The sequence below is a fragment of the Oxyura jamaicensis genome, chromosome 7 (genome assembly GCF_011077185.1).
Source record: "Oxyura jamaicensis isolate SHBP4307 breed ruddy duck chromosome 7, BPBGC_Ojam_1.0, whole genome shotgun sequence".
In the NCBI taxonomy this organism is placed as follows: domain Eukaryota; kingdom Metazoa; phylum Chordata; class Aves; order Anseriformes; family Anatidae; genus Oxyura; species Oxyura jamaicensis.
Genome location: NC_048899.1, coordinates 14,112,910 through 14,131,521, shown reverse-complemented (window position 1 = coordinate 14,131,521; position 18,612 = coordinate 14,112,910). Strand labels below are relative to the sequence as shown.

Here is an 18,612-nt window from a genome sequence, read left to right as displayed (position 1 = left end):
AGCTCTGGTAAATACCCTGGCTCTGTCCTGAATCAGTGAATTTAGCCACCAAACTCAGTGAGTGTCCAGATATCACCAGCGTTGTTCCTAGCTTTCATGGAGTGCTGGCTAACTCAATACTTCAACAAGATGCCAGCAGATACAAATATATCAGCTTTTACAAAGCTAACTAAAATTGTACTTAAAAATACTTCCTTAAAACTGGGAGCAAGTTTGTTTTCATCTAGGTTATTGCTTTTTGTTTCAAGTAGATCAGAAGTTTCTGACTAGACTTTAAACAATCCCAAATAACGTGTCTACCTCTATGAAGAATGACTTCAGTTCAGTGAGGTGCTGGAAGAGATTCAGAGTAGAGGTATCACTTTTAGTTAGTCTTTGCACTACCTCTTCTGCCGACAGCCTTTGAGGATGAGGCTCCTAGGAGACATTTGGAGGAGCATCAAATTAGACAATCAAATTAGAGAAATCTACCAATTTTTCAATTCATATATGGTACTCCATCTTATTGACAATCAACAGGAAAACAGACTCTTAAGCACCTAATTCACTTTCTGAAAGAATACTAATTTCTTTGCAAATGCTATGCTAAATTTCCATCAATGTGACCCTTATACATGCTGATGTGGCAAAGACTTTACTTTCTTAGAATTACTAACCATTATCTTTTACAAGTCCTTTGTAATTCAGTTGGATTTAACCTCAAGGGTGTGACTGAGAGGGAACAAACAGCATTACCTTTAACAGTTGACAGGGAGTTTGCCCAAAATTGTTTATCATCCCTTCTAAAGCTTTCCTTTCTTTCTCATCTGTTAAAGCATCCAAATCCACAGCCCCTGGATCACAACAAGAAAGATGAAGAATAGAAAAAACAAAACATAAACTAAGCAATATATCGAACAAAGACATGGCAAACAAATGTAACAAAACAAATCAACTGCAGCATTCTCAACCTTCCCCTCAGAAAAGCCTCCTAACAATGCCTCCACATAAAATACAATCTGAAAACTACTCTGCATGTGGAGTTCTAAGTAGAGAACTCTTGCCAGTGCAAGAATTGCAGGGTTTTATCTTGTGAAATGGATTTAATTACTTCATGCATGCAGTAAGTTGCACACAAAAGCCACCTAAAATTCTCTTTTGGTATTAATAGACTGTCTCCCCAGTATATTTATTATTTATAGTATTTTCCTTGACCCCAATCCATGAGAAACCCCTTCACACAAATGTTTTTAGTCAAGCAAACAAAGAGCTAACAACAACAAAAAAAGCTCCCAGCACATTTAGAAACAAAACACAAGCAAATGAAATACTCCCCTCTTTTAAAACCTTTATAAACATTTTAATTTCACAACTTTTGATCAAAGCATCTAATATTCTAGGTACCTGATAAATTATAAGTTATGCTGCCACACTTCAGCCGTAATTCTCTTGCTTTACCATATGCTACTATATGGCATGATCACAGATCAAGTCCTCTCTTGCTAATACTGAAACCCCACAATTCTGATGACAATGACAGGAAAGCATAATGCTTTGTACCTTCATAAGTACAATAATAGAACACATTGAGTGCTTCCACTGCAGCTGGTCCCCTCTGCTTGTAGCCAAAAATCAAATCTATCCATTCATGAAGATGAGCAGAAACATACTCAGATTCCTGGAAGAAAAAAACACTCTTGTAGTAATGTTAAAAATTCTGCTCCCTTCTTAAAGCATTTACTATTTTCTGTGAAAAAGATTTAATTCCTAAACTAAGAGTATTTACAAACTAGGTATATACTAATGTATAGAGCAGAAGCATAAGAATATGTATATGCATAAAGTGCACTAATTGTCATGTAAAATGGAAATTTAATACAGCAAAGCAGCACATCTAAGACGTCTAATCCCTGACACCTAAAAACAACTAATTCTGCATTTTATCTCCTAAGGCAGTAAACTCCCAGATCATTAGCATCCTCAGACTTATTTTTTCCCTCCTTTCAAGCATTTTATTTACATGGACAGGACATTTAAGTGAAAATTCTAGTGATACTTATAAAATTCAACACCAACTCCAGTTTAAATATAGTCCCAGTATTTTATATTTAAGCCACAGTGACAATTATCATTATTTCAGATGTGTAACCATCATCTTACCAGAGCCTTCCTATGTTTACAGATGAAGTCTTCTGGAGAGTGGGCCCATTTGGGGAGAACAACATCATTTACCGCTTCTTTGGATATTTGAAGCTGACCCAAATTAAAGCCTAGTGAATGATTTGGAGAATTTTAAGAGTTACTACAAAATACTTCAAAAAAATCTCAACTTCTTTATAAAGATTAAAAGGGTTCGTTCTTAATGTATGGGAAGGATATTGAAAAATTCTTAATATAAAACTACAGTAACCCTACCACTGATGTAGGAGACTAAATTCCGCTATGAATCTTTAAAATGTTAAGTGAAATATAAGTTATCCAAAGCACTCAAATGATTTAAAAGCTGCAGTGCCAATCTCAAAAGTAACATTAATCATTTTTGCACCTATCTTTAAACATACCTGCATTTGCTTTATTTTACCAGGAGATTAAGAGTCCAAAACATTTAAATGAGAGTATTCACTCACAACTATGAGGTTACCTACAGGTTTAAGTTATTGTAGAATCAGGGCTTTCAAGCCTTAAATCCCACCAGATTTCATTAGAATAACTCTAAATATTTAAATTACTTTTGAAAGCATAACTTCAGTGGTTCAAATTTTTATAACTTAGAACTCCAGTAGACTGTAGCTACCAGATGAAATTACAAGCAGTATTAACATACAAATCTATTTTTAAATCATGTAGTAGGAAGAACAATTATCCTATGCACTAAATGTGTAGAAAAAATGGCTAGGAGTCTTATACTAGAATGCAACATTGTCTTTCTAGTCAACATTACATATTACTGAAACAGCTTATTCTCCACGCACACACACCCTTCTTCTGATGGGTACTAGAATCTTACATAGCTCTAAAATCAAGTGACTTCACATTGCATTGGTAGGTAACAGTAAAAAGCAGCAAATATACTGATAGCCTGGAACAAGTACGAGACCTCACCTTTGAAGATGTCCAGACTATCACCCAACAAAACCAATAAAACAAATACTAATTAATCTCCACTAACTTCCACTATCTCCTCAGTATGAACTCCTTTGTTAACTTTCTCATTTTTAAATACCCTAATGAGTACTTCTGATCTTTTACTTTAGGCAGACAACACTATTTTAGCCATCAAGATCCCACTCCTCAGTTTTAATCAACATTCAGGCTGCTGCCTAATGCAACTGGTGTCTCACTAAACAGTTTGAAGCCAGTGTCAGGACTGAAGTAATTTATACAAGTACATTATAAAGCTTAAATAATGAGTGTTCCACAGCATCCATAAATGCTTGTTATTCTTTTCAGAAGAGTAAAAGAAGAGAGTTCTAGGCAGAATATTCTGAGCAATCTATTTACCATTTTGATTCTCCAGGAATTCTGGGAAGTAGAAGAACTCTGGGATAAGTTCCTTGACATCATTGGGGTTATCCATGAGTGCCTGCCAGGTAGCAGGAATAGAGTGGAACTGTCGATCAGCACAGTCAAACCTGTGGGTCAGAGAGCTCAAATCAGACCGTTCATTCTCTTGGTAAAATAAGGAAGAAAACAGAGGCGCTGCTTACGTGCTCACAGTATACCTGCCACTTTGAAGTTGGATATGAAGCGTTGTGAAAGGTTCTACCCGAATGAGGTAATGCATGACACCAGCAGCATTTGAGTAGTGTGTTCCATAGTGAAATTTGTCAATCATCCCAAGGGGATCCTCAAAATTCTCATATCTGTAAAAAAAAAAAAAAGGAAAGGAAGAAAAAAAAATATGTATAACCATAAATACAATTGAGAACTACAGCTGATACACATAAGGATTGTACTTATTGGAGGGAAGGATTCAAAAGAAATGATCACAGGAACTTGTAAGAGAAAAACACATCACATTCTATTAAACATGAGACTTCAAATTCTGGCTCAGAGTCCCAGGCAAAAGACTACAGAAAGATAGAAATGTACATGAGATGATGGATCACCCTTTGCATACCCGTTTTTATACTCTTCCCTAAGCATTTGCTATCAGACATCAGAAACTGGATATAGAGCAAGACAAACTTGATTTAGGATGACTTTACATAAGAGAGAAAACAAAAAACAAATAAAAACACATGAATAAGCTGAATATTTATTACTGCAAGTACTTGCAAGAGTTTCATAAAAGATTAAAAAAAGCATGCGTCATTGTCTCAGGATGCAGAGAAGAAATTTATTTAACACTCATGCCCATTTTCCTTTTCTACTGGCAAACTCTCTACAGTACTGTGCCACCATCTGGCTGATACATTCCTTATATCACAAGGCTAGTAAGAGAAATTACAGCTAAACATACTGCTAGAAAACCAGTTTCATTGCAGTCAGGGATAGACCCTCATAATTCAAAGAAAATGCTCCATGTTCCAAGTTTTCTGAAAAAAAGATGGTTTTGCAAGCAGCCTGGCAAATGCAATCTGGTATGACAGCACTCACTCCTCACACTAGCAAAAAGGAAGGATAGCTACACTGATGTGTGGATGTAAGTACTTGTCACTCCTACCTACAGAGGAGTTGCTGGAAGTGAATGAGTTACATTTTATTCCAAAGATAATAATCTATACCCAAAAAAAGAAAAGAACAGGAGGCACAGATCTAGGATCAGTGCTACCTTTCAGCACAGACAGCTCAACTCATCAGTATGATTTCACATTCCTCATCTTGAAACAGATAAGGAACACAGTATGTCTCTTCAAACTGCTGGACCATTAAATTGAGTATCTCTACATACCGTTTCTCATCTCCACATCTGAGCAACAACAGAAAATTTACAACAGTAAATTGTCCTTTCAGGATTGTATAAACTAACTAATCTGAATGCAGCAGAAACAAAGAATCAACAATCTTTGTGAAAGCATCTGTGATGTTACAAAATTAGCTTTTAAAAATTTTAGTGTCACCACTTTATTTATTTAAATGTATTATTAGCCTCGAGTCTCAGAAAAGACAGAAATATAACAGTGTTCAAATACATACTTCTCTTTCACGGCCTTAGCATTCTTCTCATTTACCACCCCTATGGGTTTGGACAGATCCCTAAAGACCGCTGGATTATTCAAATCCAGTTCTTCTGAAGTGTAATCTCGTAAAATCCAGGGGAACTGAAAAAAAAAAGTCAAAGATCAAACACATTAGAGATCCCTCTTTTAAAACAGGAAAAGTGCACTCCTTCAGCAAAAACTAAAAAAATATATATATTTTTAATTACCACAGGATATTGAGCAAGGTCGTTATAAGTTCGTCCCGCCATTGTGTTCAGCTGAATAAGGTAGTCGAAATTGGATATTTCTCTATTCACCCATTTCTGAAGGACAAAAAGAAAAAAAAAGATACCATGGAAGTCATTATATCAATACTACTATTGCAAATTACACATTGTCAGTATTTATCTGCTAGAGGATAGTATTCGCAAGCAAAAGGCACGAGTCTATAAGTATGGTGTGAATGTTCAAATTTCATTTATCATAAATGATTTTATTTCCCCTTTGATTTCAGTGATCGTACTGCATTTCATTGAAGCATTATATTTCATTGAAATGCATTGATTGTGCTGAAATTCACTGAAATTGTGACCATGATCAGTACCCATCCTGTTTCAAAATACAATGCAGCTGACTATTAGCTGCCCCAGAATAAAAAAAGTGGAAGCAACACAGAAGTGAAAGAATCAAAGAAAAGGAATGTAAAAGAAGTATTGAGAAAAAGGGGAACAGAATTTTGGAATCCATTAGAGATTTAAGGTCAAACCAAGAAAAAGTGAAGTACTCCCAATATTCTTAATCTCCCTCAGAGAGTGAAGCTCCCTCCCTCAGAGAACACCATGATCATGGCATAAACAGATGGAAAATAAAAATATATTTACTCTATTTAGATAAGTTATCCATGTTTAGGGTAACAGACATTTTTACATTTCATTATTATACCAAAGTTACCAATTCCCTTAACACCATAGCTCATACTTAATCTTCACACAGGCTTTGTTGAAAGCATCATCATGAAAAGATAGCAGGGAACATTGTTTGCACGTGTACTGAGAGAAGTTCCAAAATGTACATTAAGGACCATGGACTAAAACCAGAAGCAAGTCTGCTGCATATTCTCCATTCTGGTTGGAACACTTGCCATAATCACATCAGAGGTGAGCTCTATCCATTTACCATGGCATAAACTCACTGATTGCAAACACAAAACACAGCAATTCTGAAAATACGCATGTTAAAGTCTAGACACTGGACTGAGGGTACAGAAGTTGGCAGGTGCCGTGTAAAATACTGAAGAAAAATTAGTACTCTGGGGCATTCCAGGACTCCTTCAAGAAGCACAGGAATGCTCTAGACTGTTTATGCTTAAGTTTCATACCTGCATCAAACCTGAAGCTTTAAAGAGTTCCTGTGGAGATCTGGTTCCAGAAATATTTGGAGAGCGCAGTGACAATATTCGACTGTATACTTTGTTTCTTACCTGTTTGAAAACAGCATAGAAGTATTTGTTCTAGAAATTAAAGCTGACAATTAAACAATTTATCTATTAATTAAAATGTGAAGTAAATGGAACATGGCTACACTTTTAAGCACTCCTGTCTCTTGCTGTATAAACCTTTGGATGTGTATAGATGTACCAACCTTCATTTTCAGGATATAAATGCAACATACTTTATGAAGTGACTTCTTTTTTGTTGATGCTACACCAAAAAACTTATTCCCACAGAACTCTTCAAAGAAAACTGCTGTTCAAATAAACTTACACCATACTGCTATATTCCCTACCAAACTATTACAACAATTTATTTATTTAAAAGGCCATTTTACAGCAGCTATTCTTAAACTGACCTACTAGCATGTAACTCACCTTAAGTTCTGATGGTTCCACAACAGATCGCTTAGAGTAATGCGGAAGAAAAAGTTCACTAATCCTACACTATGGAATACAGCAATCTCAATGACTTCCATTGTTGTGGTAAAATAAAAACTCTTTTACTTTGTAATTAATATACTAGGATTATTTTTAAAGATGTGTGGGACTGAAGTTAGATTATTACTGATATAATTTTAGTTGAATAATAGTTCTGTATTATTAAAGAGAGAGAGAGAGGAAAAAGTCTTGCTTTATTCATCCTTTCAGTTACTCAGTTTATAGATGCCAGACTGAGGTTTTCAGAAACTGCAGTCTAATTTCCCAAAATGACTGTATCTAGGAAACATTTTGTTATTAATGCACCAGACTCAAACTAGGTATGATCAGTGAACTAAAACTTGACACTTGTGCTAATAACACAAATCAAGGAAATTTGGGAAATATGTACCTCCTTATTGAAGTTGAGAAAGTAGTTGGTTTGATCCATAAGGAAGATCTCCAAAGCCGACCTCCTCAGGTTGTACCGACGCAAATGTATCTCTCGAATTTGAGAAAGGTGACATTTGAAATCAAAACCAACCCCTAGGAAAAACATTTCGATTACTGACTTGGAATATATCAAAAACTTTTACGCATAATACAGTATTATTTTCAATCACCCTGGAAAGAGCAAATTTTATACATGGCTTAGTTAACCATTTTGCTAGAAAATATTCCTAACTTCATTTATTGTTCTACTGAAAGATCAAGACAGCAGAAAATATCTGATGGGATGGAGAGTATTTTTGCATTCTGATCACAGACACTTTATAAATGTATTTTGTTGACAAAAATATAAACAAAAAACCCTTTCATTTCTTGGTTGGGCTCAGACAAACTTTTTGTAGACAGAATTTCCAAAAGGCCAGCTTCGTGACGTACTGGTTTCTTCTTTTTTATTTTACCATTATTGGTCAAACGTTTCAGTTCACTGTTTTCATGCTCAGCCATGCATGTTCCATTAAAGTTCATGTTAATTTTTACATACCACTGTCTTAATCATTAGTTACTACAACTTTTTAATCAATGTACAGGTGAAACATTTGTCATGTAGAACAGAAGTGCCATTTAAGAAACAACTTAGAGGAAGTGACACATTTTGTTCATTAGCTAGACAGTCAGCACACAGGCTTTCTTTTTTTAATAAAGAAATGCTAAAAATATTGAATCAATTTAACAGGTCAGTATGTATAGTTCCAGATTACTGATTCTGAAGGCGTCAGCCAGCCTCTGACCTCCAAGAGGAATATTAAGTACAGACCCACACCATGTCTCGTCACAATTAGTTTGGCACTCATTCTCAAAAAAATCAAGCTCAGCCTACTAAAAGCAGAATGCTGAATTGCACTGTAAAGAAGGAGCTATTGGTCACACTCACCCTCCTCTTTTTCAAGGCTACCATCAAAGAAATAGATGTGCTGGGTAGTGATCTCCAGTCTGCCAGGTATCACATCAATTACTGTAATGAGTTCACAGTCTTCAGACAATATTAGCTTTTCTTTCTGACTCTGCTCATCCTTCTCATCCCTACAAAAATACCACTAGGTGTTATGGGGTTGGGTAGGTAATACTGAGGTACTTGGCAAAAGCACAGGTCAGAAAAGAATCAAATTTGAAGTGCATTAAAAGTACATCATAATGAGTATATGAAGTTACTTTTATTAGCAGTCCTGAATGTTTCAGACTAGACTACTGAATATTTTTTAGTCTTGTTCTTCAGGCTTGCTATTTCAGTCTCAGGCTCAGGCTCAATGAACTTGACTCCCCTTGAAGTATCACTCCATTTAAAAAAAAAAATAAAAGCCAAGTCTCTACTGGACTTCAAACAGCATAGACACACAAGCCATATGCACAACTTTATGCATCCAGTAACTGGAGTTACTGGAATGAAGAGTTTGCCATCTACTTCTCCCTGACCTTTATATAAAGCAACGTGAAGGAAGTACAGCAGGCCTTCTTCCTTGAATGAGAATCAGGGGGACTCTCCATTAAATTAATGCCAGTTAGGAAATATCCACATTATGCAGCTGGTGGCATATGGAATACCTCTGGCACCTGTCAACAAGAGCTGGTTCCAGCCTGGTCTATGCCCTTGCAGGGTTGACCATTTCTTGAGATTTATAACCAATGTACATCATAGAAAGCCTCAACAACACTGCAGCGTCAGACCAACAGTGGAAAGTGTATCACTAACAAATCCTCACAAGCATTTTCTCTGTACTCTGAGTACGCTATACTCAGAACTTCTTTTCCTTGAGGTTCTTCATGAATTGCTGTTTACAACAAGAAATCCAATAGCAGCTTTTCTAATGTTCACAATTATCACAGAGCCCTGGACTGTACTGTTAAGAACAGGCAAACAAAGAGGGAAGCTTCGCATGCTAATCAACTCCAGAATTTGCTTCCCATTCCTTCCCGCTTCCAAAGCACAGAAACAAATTTCAGCTGTTCTGTGCCCCTGTACTTACATACTGGAACTGGCTGTTGTGTCTTCCTCTGGTAGTTCAAGTACATCATCTTCCAAGTCACTCACTTTCACCTGCTTTACCACTTCCAGAAGTAGAGACTCACTAGAGGGCTGTGTCTGGTGCACACCTATTGTAATAGACACATCATCTGCTCGGAATTTTTTTTGCTACATCTTTTTTGGAAAGTTAAACTACTGAGTGTATCTTCTACTGTTGAATATTGTTTTTATCCGAGTAATAAGTAACTAGATTTCTTAACTTAAGAAGGGGCAAGCAAAACACTTTAAAAATGCTCCTCCAATTACATTGAAATGTACGTCAAATCAATTGGTAAAAGTACAGTTCAGAAAAGAATCACATTTGAATGCCAAAGTATATAATAAATTATATGTACTTATATATGTCAATTATCTCTCTCCCTCATCTATGAATTTCACATAACTATAAAAAGAATATAGAAACACCTCAGAAAACCTTTAAACTCAACTCTAATGTGGACATTTCCAGTAAAATATTTTGCAGTGTTTTGCCAGACACTCTTACAGTGTGTATGTTTCATGGAAATACTTTTTTTTTTTTTTTTTTTTTTTTTCCCTAACTTGGCTTTGCAAGACAGATTTACAAGACCGAGATTTTCTTTTATACGTTTTTGGTTTGCATCTTGATATCCAAGAACCGTAACTTAAACAAGAACCGTAACTTATACCACTGCAGCTCAGCTTCTAAAAAAAATAGTTCATACCTACACATTTTAATCAAACATTTAAAGTTTTTAAAACAGTACTGCCTACTTATTCTGATACTTATTCTTGTTTATTTTTCTTGAAAAAATAAGACTACACAAGAAAGATATGCAACTGCTTATTATAAAGCAAATGAGTTCTTAACTATTTTTTCCTTCAATAAAAATACACACTTCAATGAACAAGAGGAAATGAAGTCCTCTTTCCAGTAGGAAGATGCTGTTTCAGGTCAAAGCACCTCTCATGTTATACATTTTACTATAGGAAAAATGAAGACAAATGATGATTTAAGTACCTACAATATACTGATTCGTAAACAGACAGATATATCAATTAAGACTGAAGAAACCGTGTAATCTAGTAAACATGGTAGAACATTACCTAAATTATCTCTCAGGTCACTAGCATCCTGATGAGAGTTGAAGTTGTAATTCTGCACTAGTTTTAGTCTCATACGTGAAAAATTTTCCACATTTGAAAGTTTCCAGTGGATAGGATGCTGTTTCCTGTGAAAACATGAATATCCACAAAAATAGTTAAAAGGTTAAAAAACAACTACAAATGAATACTTATTTAGAAAACATATTTAGAAAAATCCTGAAGTCACTCATTCATCAGTAGACTGCAAGACGCAGCAGCAGTAAGCTGCATCTTAACTCTAATTTCATATTGTGGCTCTGATCATCCTACAGCATTTTGTAAGCAGTATTTAGTTTCTACTGAAATGCAGCAAATTGTTTACACTTTCAGTTAATGACTATTAGAAGATTAAAAAAAATCTCTATCCAGAACTTGCCCAAAAGACAAGACAGGCATTCTGTAGTCTTTTAAATTGAGATTAGCTCTATGCATAACAACTCAGAAGTCTTTATTAGTAAAGAGTGTTCTCTGTTTCCAGATGAACCATTGATCTGTAGAATCTCTCAAAATGTTTTTACAATCCCTTCATTGATGGCAATTTTTTATTTGTCACTTGGCAAAGAAATCTAGTAATCAGGTAACCAGCTCAACACTGTACTTCAAACTTATCTTGATAATTAAAATACAGAAAATACTATCAAGCATGAATTCAATATTAAATTTACATCTCAAGGCTATCCAAGTCAATTTGAAAAGGTCCTAACCATACAAAACAGTAAGTTAATCATTGAGAAAATTCCTTTCAAGCATCATATACAGCTTGATTCAAAGAACTTTGCTCTTACATTTCTGACCAAGGGCCACGTTCAGAGAGCAAGTAAAGCTGGGCTGCTCTCCACTGTCTCAGAGTAGCGGTGTGCTGACTATTAAGTTGCTTTAGCATACTGTTGTACCGCAGATTTTCCTGTCGAGCCTTTCTGCTGAATGGTTCCACAAAATGCTCCTGAAAGACCATTAAAAATAAATCTAGCACTGAAATAACAGTTTTGCAACTTGAAAAAATGCTTGCAAATCAAGAATGAACAAAACAGTTCAGCAATAGACATTTCTGAAAATATAAGGTGCTGCTTACAAGAGAAATTTGAAAAAGCTTAGTACTAGAAGAAATGGCACCAAACACTAACTTAAAGGCTTGAAGAGAGGGTTATCAATGCTGAATCCAAATGAAAGCAATTTTTCGTGATCAGAACAGCGGTCACTACCAAAAATCCAATTATGTTAAAAAAGTTCTCTCTTCTTTTTCTTTAAATTCTGGTGTTCCAGAATATGATTCGTTCTGTATTGTACCTACAGTTACTAGAATAAAGTAAAGCTTACTACATGAATCTTAAGGCAACATATGGAAAACAAGAGAAATGTAACTTAACTATGATGTTTGTTGTAGTTTAACAGTAAATTCTAGCACTTGAATGGATTCTGAACCTTCAAAGAACAGGACACTTCAGAAAGTTTTTCCACACAGTAAGAACTGCTAACTGTTTTAAGTGTTTTTATTGAACTGAAGCAAGGTTAAAAATTTGCAACACTAATTCATCTCATAATGGGGAAGAGGTTTTAATAGCTGAGCATAATTCTAGGTTGCTGAACTACAGAGAGAGACCTACTTCTTGAAATAACTCTGCTTACAGATACAATGCTTAAATAGAGAGAACTAAAAAGCATGTACTAAAAGTGTATATAGTCAGACTGCCCATAAGCCCATAAGATCTTCAACAAAACAACCAGCATTCCTGCAGTAACTTGAATTTGGTCATCCTGGAATTCAATTTCTCCATCTTTTATGATGTGAATCCTGAGATGGAAGTTGCTCTTAGAAGACCTCAAAACCTTACCTGAAATTTAAGCTTGCTTTCTCCTCTCTCCCGATCTCGTTTATGCATGTTCACCATAAACGCTTCATAACAATCTTTCCAATAAAGTGCCATCTGCTCATGACCATGTCTGAATGAGTTCTCCTCATACTGCTTCATATTTGGAATAATCTGTTTCCACCAAAACAAAACAAAAAAGCGCAACATGATTTCTGAATATGAATTCCTCCACTGTAGTGTCCAAAAAGAGGAGGAAATGCTACAAAAAGAATCTACTACTTACGTATTTATCAATGTAAACTTGCCACTCATCAGAGCGGCAGTATTCTTGAAAGTCCTCAAAGAAAGAGGGGCTGCCATTGGTAGGAGGCAATGAAGGGAGATGCAGATTCATGAAGAGAAGTTCATAAATTTTGGATACCAGTGTCCGAACAAGGGGAATCAAAAATGAATATGTTTCTGTTTTCTCTTCTATTGATCTACTCAAGATGCCCTCCAGCTTCCCCAAGAGGTAGCATGCTTCAGGTTGGCTCTCTATTACTTTAGTCTGAAGAAGGGTGTTTAGCTTGGCTGCTGCCATAGCACAGACCTACAAAGGAAAAACAACAACAACAAAAAAATGAATGCAATCCTCAAAATAGTAATTTTGAACACTTATCTTTTAGCACAGGAGAATGTACATATTCTTGTTGTATCTCAGCCTGAGGGCACACATACATTATATACAGGCACTGATCATCCTGTGATGACCAAACCTGAGTCAGCTGCAAGCTGAGTCACTTAGCAGCATTAAGACAATCACATACCTAAGCTAACAGTCCTGGCTTTTCTGAAGGGTTCATTATTCCAGACTCAGATTTGTGTGCATTTATTCTATCTAAACCTGAAATCACTAAGTGTATTTTATTGTAGAAATGAGAAGTCACAATCAGGATTGCCATCTTACTGCCACTAGTACCTACATAGCCCCATCTTCAAATAGCCTGCCCTCCCTCTTGTTCACATACTCAGGATGTGCTCATTGACAGGCATGCAGAGTAAGCTTGCAAAAGGCAAGACCTGATAAAACATTTGCATATACAAGGATGAAAGACTCCTATCAGTCCCTTCGGTGGCATAAGCAGATCCCCTGAAAACCACAGAAGTTACACCAAATGAGCACTTTAAACACTACCATTTGCAGGAATTTGCAACAAACCTGTAAGTTGTCTTGTGCAATGAATCCAAGGAGTAACTGGACTTGCACCTGTGAAAACCAGGTTGCTTCTGGGCCAGCAGAATACCAGACTGACAGGCTATCCATGAGAGTCACTAACTCCTCCAAGAGCTATTATAAAAGCAGAAGATTTACATAAAGTAAAACAAGTCAAAAATAATCAGCAAATACTCCAGCTGGAGATACAATAATTTCAAAAGAACTGAATAATTCACACTTCTAACTTACCCAAAACCATAAAATCCCAGAATACTGCAGCTACACCAGTCATTTGAAAAAAAATCATGACTATAATATATAGCTAGCCTAATATGTTAACTCAAGTACCTCTCCAGTAAGACCAAAAACAGCATACACATGCCTGTTTTCTTCCTGTAACTTAACTGCAGGAAATGTCAATTCTTTAAAGATGTTACAGATTCCAGGAGCAGGATTACTGCAACTAAATAGACATGCTTACCAATACTGCAGATATCATACCAACTTGCAATTTATGGTTCAGTACTTGTAGGTTTTTATTTATTTCTTTTGTTTTGTCTTATGCAATGTAAGTGTAATGCCAATACAATTTACCAGCAACAGTAATACGTATGGTACACTGAGAAAGAAAGCAAGGCTTCTTTCATGAATACCTGATTTAGTGAAATAAATAAATTAGGAGGCACTCCTTTCTGTCAGTAGATTAGGCGACATCCAAACTTTATTATGTAAGGAAGCTATTCCTGTAGTAAGTGTCACATTTTACCATCTAGACATGTCTATTCGGAACAAATATACCTTGATGAATTCCCTAATAAATTACTCAAATATTTGTTATTGCTCCAAAGTTCAGATCTCATTTCTTATTAGATTTCACAAAGCTAGATCACAACTAAAAGCAAAACCTTTACCTAGAACAGACTTTCTAAAAACAAACAAATATAAGTTTTGTGATTAAGCTGTGTTTGTTTCTCAGCATGCATCATGGAAAATAGCTTAGCAATTACTCTATTGTGATGACTCTTAACATTACACTTTTAAAAACAAGTAAACAAGTAGCTTTTTAATTATTTATTTTTTTAGGGATTTATTATGACATAATTATGGCTTCCATATAATACTTCTCTCACTTTCAGCCTCAAAAAACAGAAAAGCAATGACACTGTTCAGAAAGTACAAGAAAAATAACAAACATTGCTTCTAATACAAAAAAATGAAGCAAACTATGGATGTCTAAAATTTAGATCAAGAAAGCAGGAAACAGAGCTGGAAAACAAAGTTTCTTTATCTTATTACTTCCCATGTATCCATTTTTTTTTTTTCCCATGTATCCATTTTCTTCCTCAGAATTCATATTTCTGACTCCCTAGGTATGTAAAATAGAGCTATTCACAAATATATCCATTAAGATATGGTAAAACTCCAACATGGGTAAAATCCTAGCAGTGATATTCCTCACATTGCAATTGCAAGCAAGGTTTTGGCTACTGTTTTATTCAGGACACACACTGAGTCATATAGGTACCAAATTTTCTTAGGCTACAAGTGACATTGTTATATTAGCTCCTATCAGATCTTTGTTAGTATAAGAAGACTTAGATTTTCAATAAAGTGTACCACTATAGACCTATTTAACTTGCAACAGTAACAATATTCCCCATAGTATTTATAATGTTTTCTCATTAAGGAACAATCTAATTCATTTCACTATGAGCCCTCACTCCCTAATACCTAGTTGAAAAACATACACCTATAAGAGATAACATTATCCAAATTGACAACTCTTTAATTAGTATCTCAGCCTATAAACAGTATTTCCATTATGCAGTTACAGTACCTTTTCTGTCCACAAGTTTGAATTAACTAGTCCCTCTGCCTGCAGGAAATCTTGTACAATTAGTAAGAGCCGGAAGGCATTTTCAGCATGTGTAGGGAGAGCTTTTGAATCTCTGTTGTCAGTGACTGACCATTCTAACATCTTCTCCAGCAGGCTGCATATAAAACAAAATCCCAAAGTAATTATTACATGTTCCAAATATAAGTGGCTTTTAAAAAAATCCAATTAAGTATTTAATTGAATCTCTCACTCCGCAGCTATAACTATCGTCTTCTTGATAAGCCAATCATGCAAAAGAGATTTTGAAAAGCGCATGAAGCCTCGGATACAGATTTTCAAAACCTTACAATCACGTTACATTGCCAAATAGGTAGCACAAAATATTGACAATATATGAAGATAAACAAAGTTGTATCTTGATGAGAAACATCCACCCCTTCCTAGCTTTAATAAAGCCCCTTACTTTTTTCCCCTTTTCATCAAAAAAGTTACAGAACCTGTCCTTGTGCTGTACACTCACTTGAGTTTTATTTCATCAGACGGTCGCAACAACTCATTAGATATTCCCAGTTTGGTCAGTGCAGAAAATACCTGTCCTCTCTCAATCCAAGCATCATCATCAGATCTTTCAATGCCTTTCCACATTATACACAGTAGGATGTCTGTAAGTAACTGTAACAGTTCATTATCACCTCCCTACAAAACAAAAGAAATATTTACAACCCTTCTAGTCCAAAAAACTTAATTGATCACAGTCCCTATGCTTGCATGTTTTGGCATTTTTGAGAACTGTGCGGTCTAAGAACTAATCACTAAATATATGAAAATGCAAATATATGAGGCACTGGCTTCCCAGAATCTGTAATACATACTGACTTGATTTCTGCATCATTACTTAAACCTAAATTTTAGCTACCCTTAATTTTTTCATATCAAGCTTGTATCATTTCTCCTTTGGAAGATAAAGGGATGTTGAAATACTGAAAGTTTTTTTTGTTTGTTTGTTTTTTATTCCCCTTCTCCCTCCTTGCCCAAGCTATTCCAACCAGAGAACCAAAATAGACACATTACATTAGAGGCGCCTCTACTCACTGTAAGAAAGCTATACTGCTATTTCCCTTTGGAAGATGAGAGGAAAAAAAGAGGACAATAATTATCCCATTAAGGAGACAATTAAAAAAGGAATTGCAGACATCTTGAGAAATTAACCACAAAGGAAAAGAATTACTTACTCCTTGGTTTTCAAATGAAGATAGATCAGCACTGAAGCCCACATCATTTATGACACCCAGATCTTTTTCAGGCTGTCCAGAAAATGTTTTTGTGCTCTCTATAGGCGATGGTGTGCTGGGCAGGCTATCTGTCATCTGATTCCCATCAGCCAGTTCGTAAGAGTCAACACTGGACAGGTCTAAACTCAGATGTGAAGGATTACTGTGCCACAATTCTTCTTGGTCCTCTGACCTAAAAGACATCTCTCCTGTGGATGCATCTTCCAGAGGCATAGCAGAGAAATGACCTGGGACATCCAAAGATTTGTTGTCTTCTAAACTCCACTGATCAAACAAACCATTAACAGATGCAAAGCTACCAGCTTTATCTCCCTCCATCTTATCAGCATGATGTCTCTGAAGACCTTCAGCAGGAGGCTTTCTTTCCTCCTCCCTTGAGGAATCAGCCCTGTTCTCTCTAAAGCCAATCCGGACCTCGGAGTTTTCTTTCAGGAACAGTCTAACCAAAGTGTCCTGCCAGCCTAGCTGCTGAGAAATCTGTTGTGCTGCTTCCAATTGGGAATGTAAAAAGTGCAAAACCTAAGGATAGAAGAAGATATTCCATAGCCACACATTAATTTTAGCTTGAAAATGGATTCATTCCATCTTTTAGATGAGACATTTTAAAACCTTGTAACTTATTCTGCCTTTTTAGGATCTTGTAAAAGAACCACAACAGAAAGCATAAGTGCCACCAAATAAATAAATAAATCAGTCTTCTTGCTAGAAACATATATATTTAAAAAAATAACTCAGGAATGGGAAGAAAAAAACTATCAAGGCATATCAGTAAGTCTTCATATTTCGGTCCTCTTCTGCAGTAGTTCCTGGAAAAGGTAGTTATCACAACCAATAGCTGTATGCAGCCACTAGTCTACAAAACAAAATAAAACTAGTATGTGAAATATGCTTGATTAGAAACTATTAGATAACAATGAAGAAAACTACAATAAACTACAGTATTAATAGCTTACTGATAGTGTACATTTGTTACACTTTGAGAAACTTTGGCAGACAATACAGTGCCTCACAGCTACATTCAGTACTGCTAATTTCAGAGACACACAGCAGAGAGTTCAGTTAAGGAAAGAGTTACTGCTTTTTCACTCTCTTCCCTGCACCCACAACTGCTCTTTTGAACCGTATGTTCTATCAAAGTAACACATTAGGAATACAAACAAAATTGTTTTGCAACCTTTGAGAAAACGCAGTAATTCAAGGAATCTAAAATCTCTAAACCCTAGAACATGCTATTTGAGAAACTTTATAGAGGCTTTGTGGTTTGCTTCCTTTTTTTAAAAAAAAAATGGTTGTTTTTTGTTGTTGTTTTGTTTTTGTTTTTTTTTTGAAAGGACTCGAACACACTAAGTTCAACATCAAGTGACAGATTGGCTTCATTCCTAACGTTATAAATTATCGCTAAAGAAAGCGGCAACAGCAGCAAACAATACAGCCATCACATCCGAATAAATAAGATACCACACTATACAACTTATGGACTTAACAGTATTCCAGTTTTAAAGATGACAACTCACCTTTCTACAGATGACCACTCTCACTGATATATCTGATTTATGTGCCAGATGCACTACAGCTATGAGATCTTTACAATTCACAACAGGATCTGTAGGGGAGAGAGAAGAATATATATATGTATATCAAACTATACCACGCAAATGAATGTAAGAAGCTAACTGTTAAAAATAGCTTTGGAGGTCACTTCTGTTTCCTTTACTACCCCTGGATGTAAACTTCAGGAAACTAAGAAAACAACTGAGGCTATTGTGGACTACAACAGATCTGTAAGGTAACAGCTCTCCTTCCTTAGCAAA

General features: G+C 35.7%; 1 protein-coding gene across 7 annotated transcripts in view; it reads right to left on the bottom strand.

Moving 5' to 3' along the window:
* The window catches only part of NBEAL1 (neurobeachin like 1), an 89,902-nt gene that overhangs the window by 16,678 nt on the left and 54,612 nt on the right, over positions 1–18,612 (bottom strand). For all 7 annotated transcript variants that reach the window (XR_004752245.1, XM_035331244.1, XM_035331243.1 and 4 more), the window contains 21 exons: positions 18,316–18,404; positions 16,742–17,320; positions 16,030–16,205; positions 15,510–15,663; positions 13,676–13,804; positions 12,761–13,066; positions 12,499–12,648; positions 11,452–11,609; positions 10,628–10,752; positions 9,504–9,630; positions 8,414–8,562; positions 7,445–7,578; positions 6,502–6,603; positions 5,351–5,446; positions 5,119–5,243; positions 3,702–3,842; positions 3,481–3,611; positions 2,140–2,249; positions 1,540–1,657; positions 736–833; positions 301–417 (listed from right to left, as the gene is read on the bottom strand). Coding sequence is in view for 6 of the 7 variants with exons in the window: in XM_035331244.1 (XP_035187135.1) it covers positions 301–417; positions 736–833; positions 1,540–1,657; positions 2,140–2,249; positions 3,481–3,611; positions 3,702–3,842; positions 5,119–5,243; positions 5,351–5,446; positions 6,502–6,603; positions 7,445–7,578; positions 8,414–8,562; positions 9,504–9,630; positions 10,628–10,752; positions 11,452–11,609; positions 12,499–12,648; positions 12,761–13,066; positions 13,676–13,804; positions 15,510–15,663; positions 16,030–16,205; positions 16,742–17,320; positions 18,316–18,404 (3,314 nt within the window). In the remaining variant the exon portion in view is untranslated. The remainder of the gene's footprint in view (positions 1–300; positions 418–735; positions 834–1,539; positions 1,658–2,139; positions 2,250–3,480; positions 3,612–3,701; positions 3,843–5,118; positions 5,244–5,350; positions 5,447–6,501; positions 6,604–7,444; positions 7,579–8,413; positions 8,563–9,503; positions 9,631–10,627; positions 10,753–11,451; positions 11,610–12,498; positions 12,649–12,760; positions 13,067–13,675; positions 13,805–15,509; positions 15,664–16,029; positions 16,206–16,741; positions 17,321–18,315; positions 18,405–18,612) is intronic.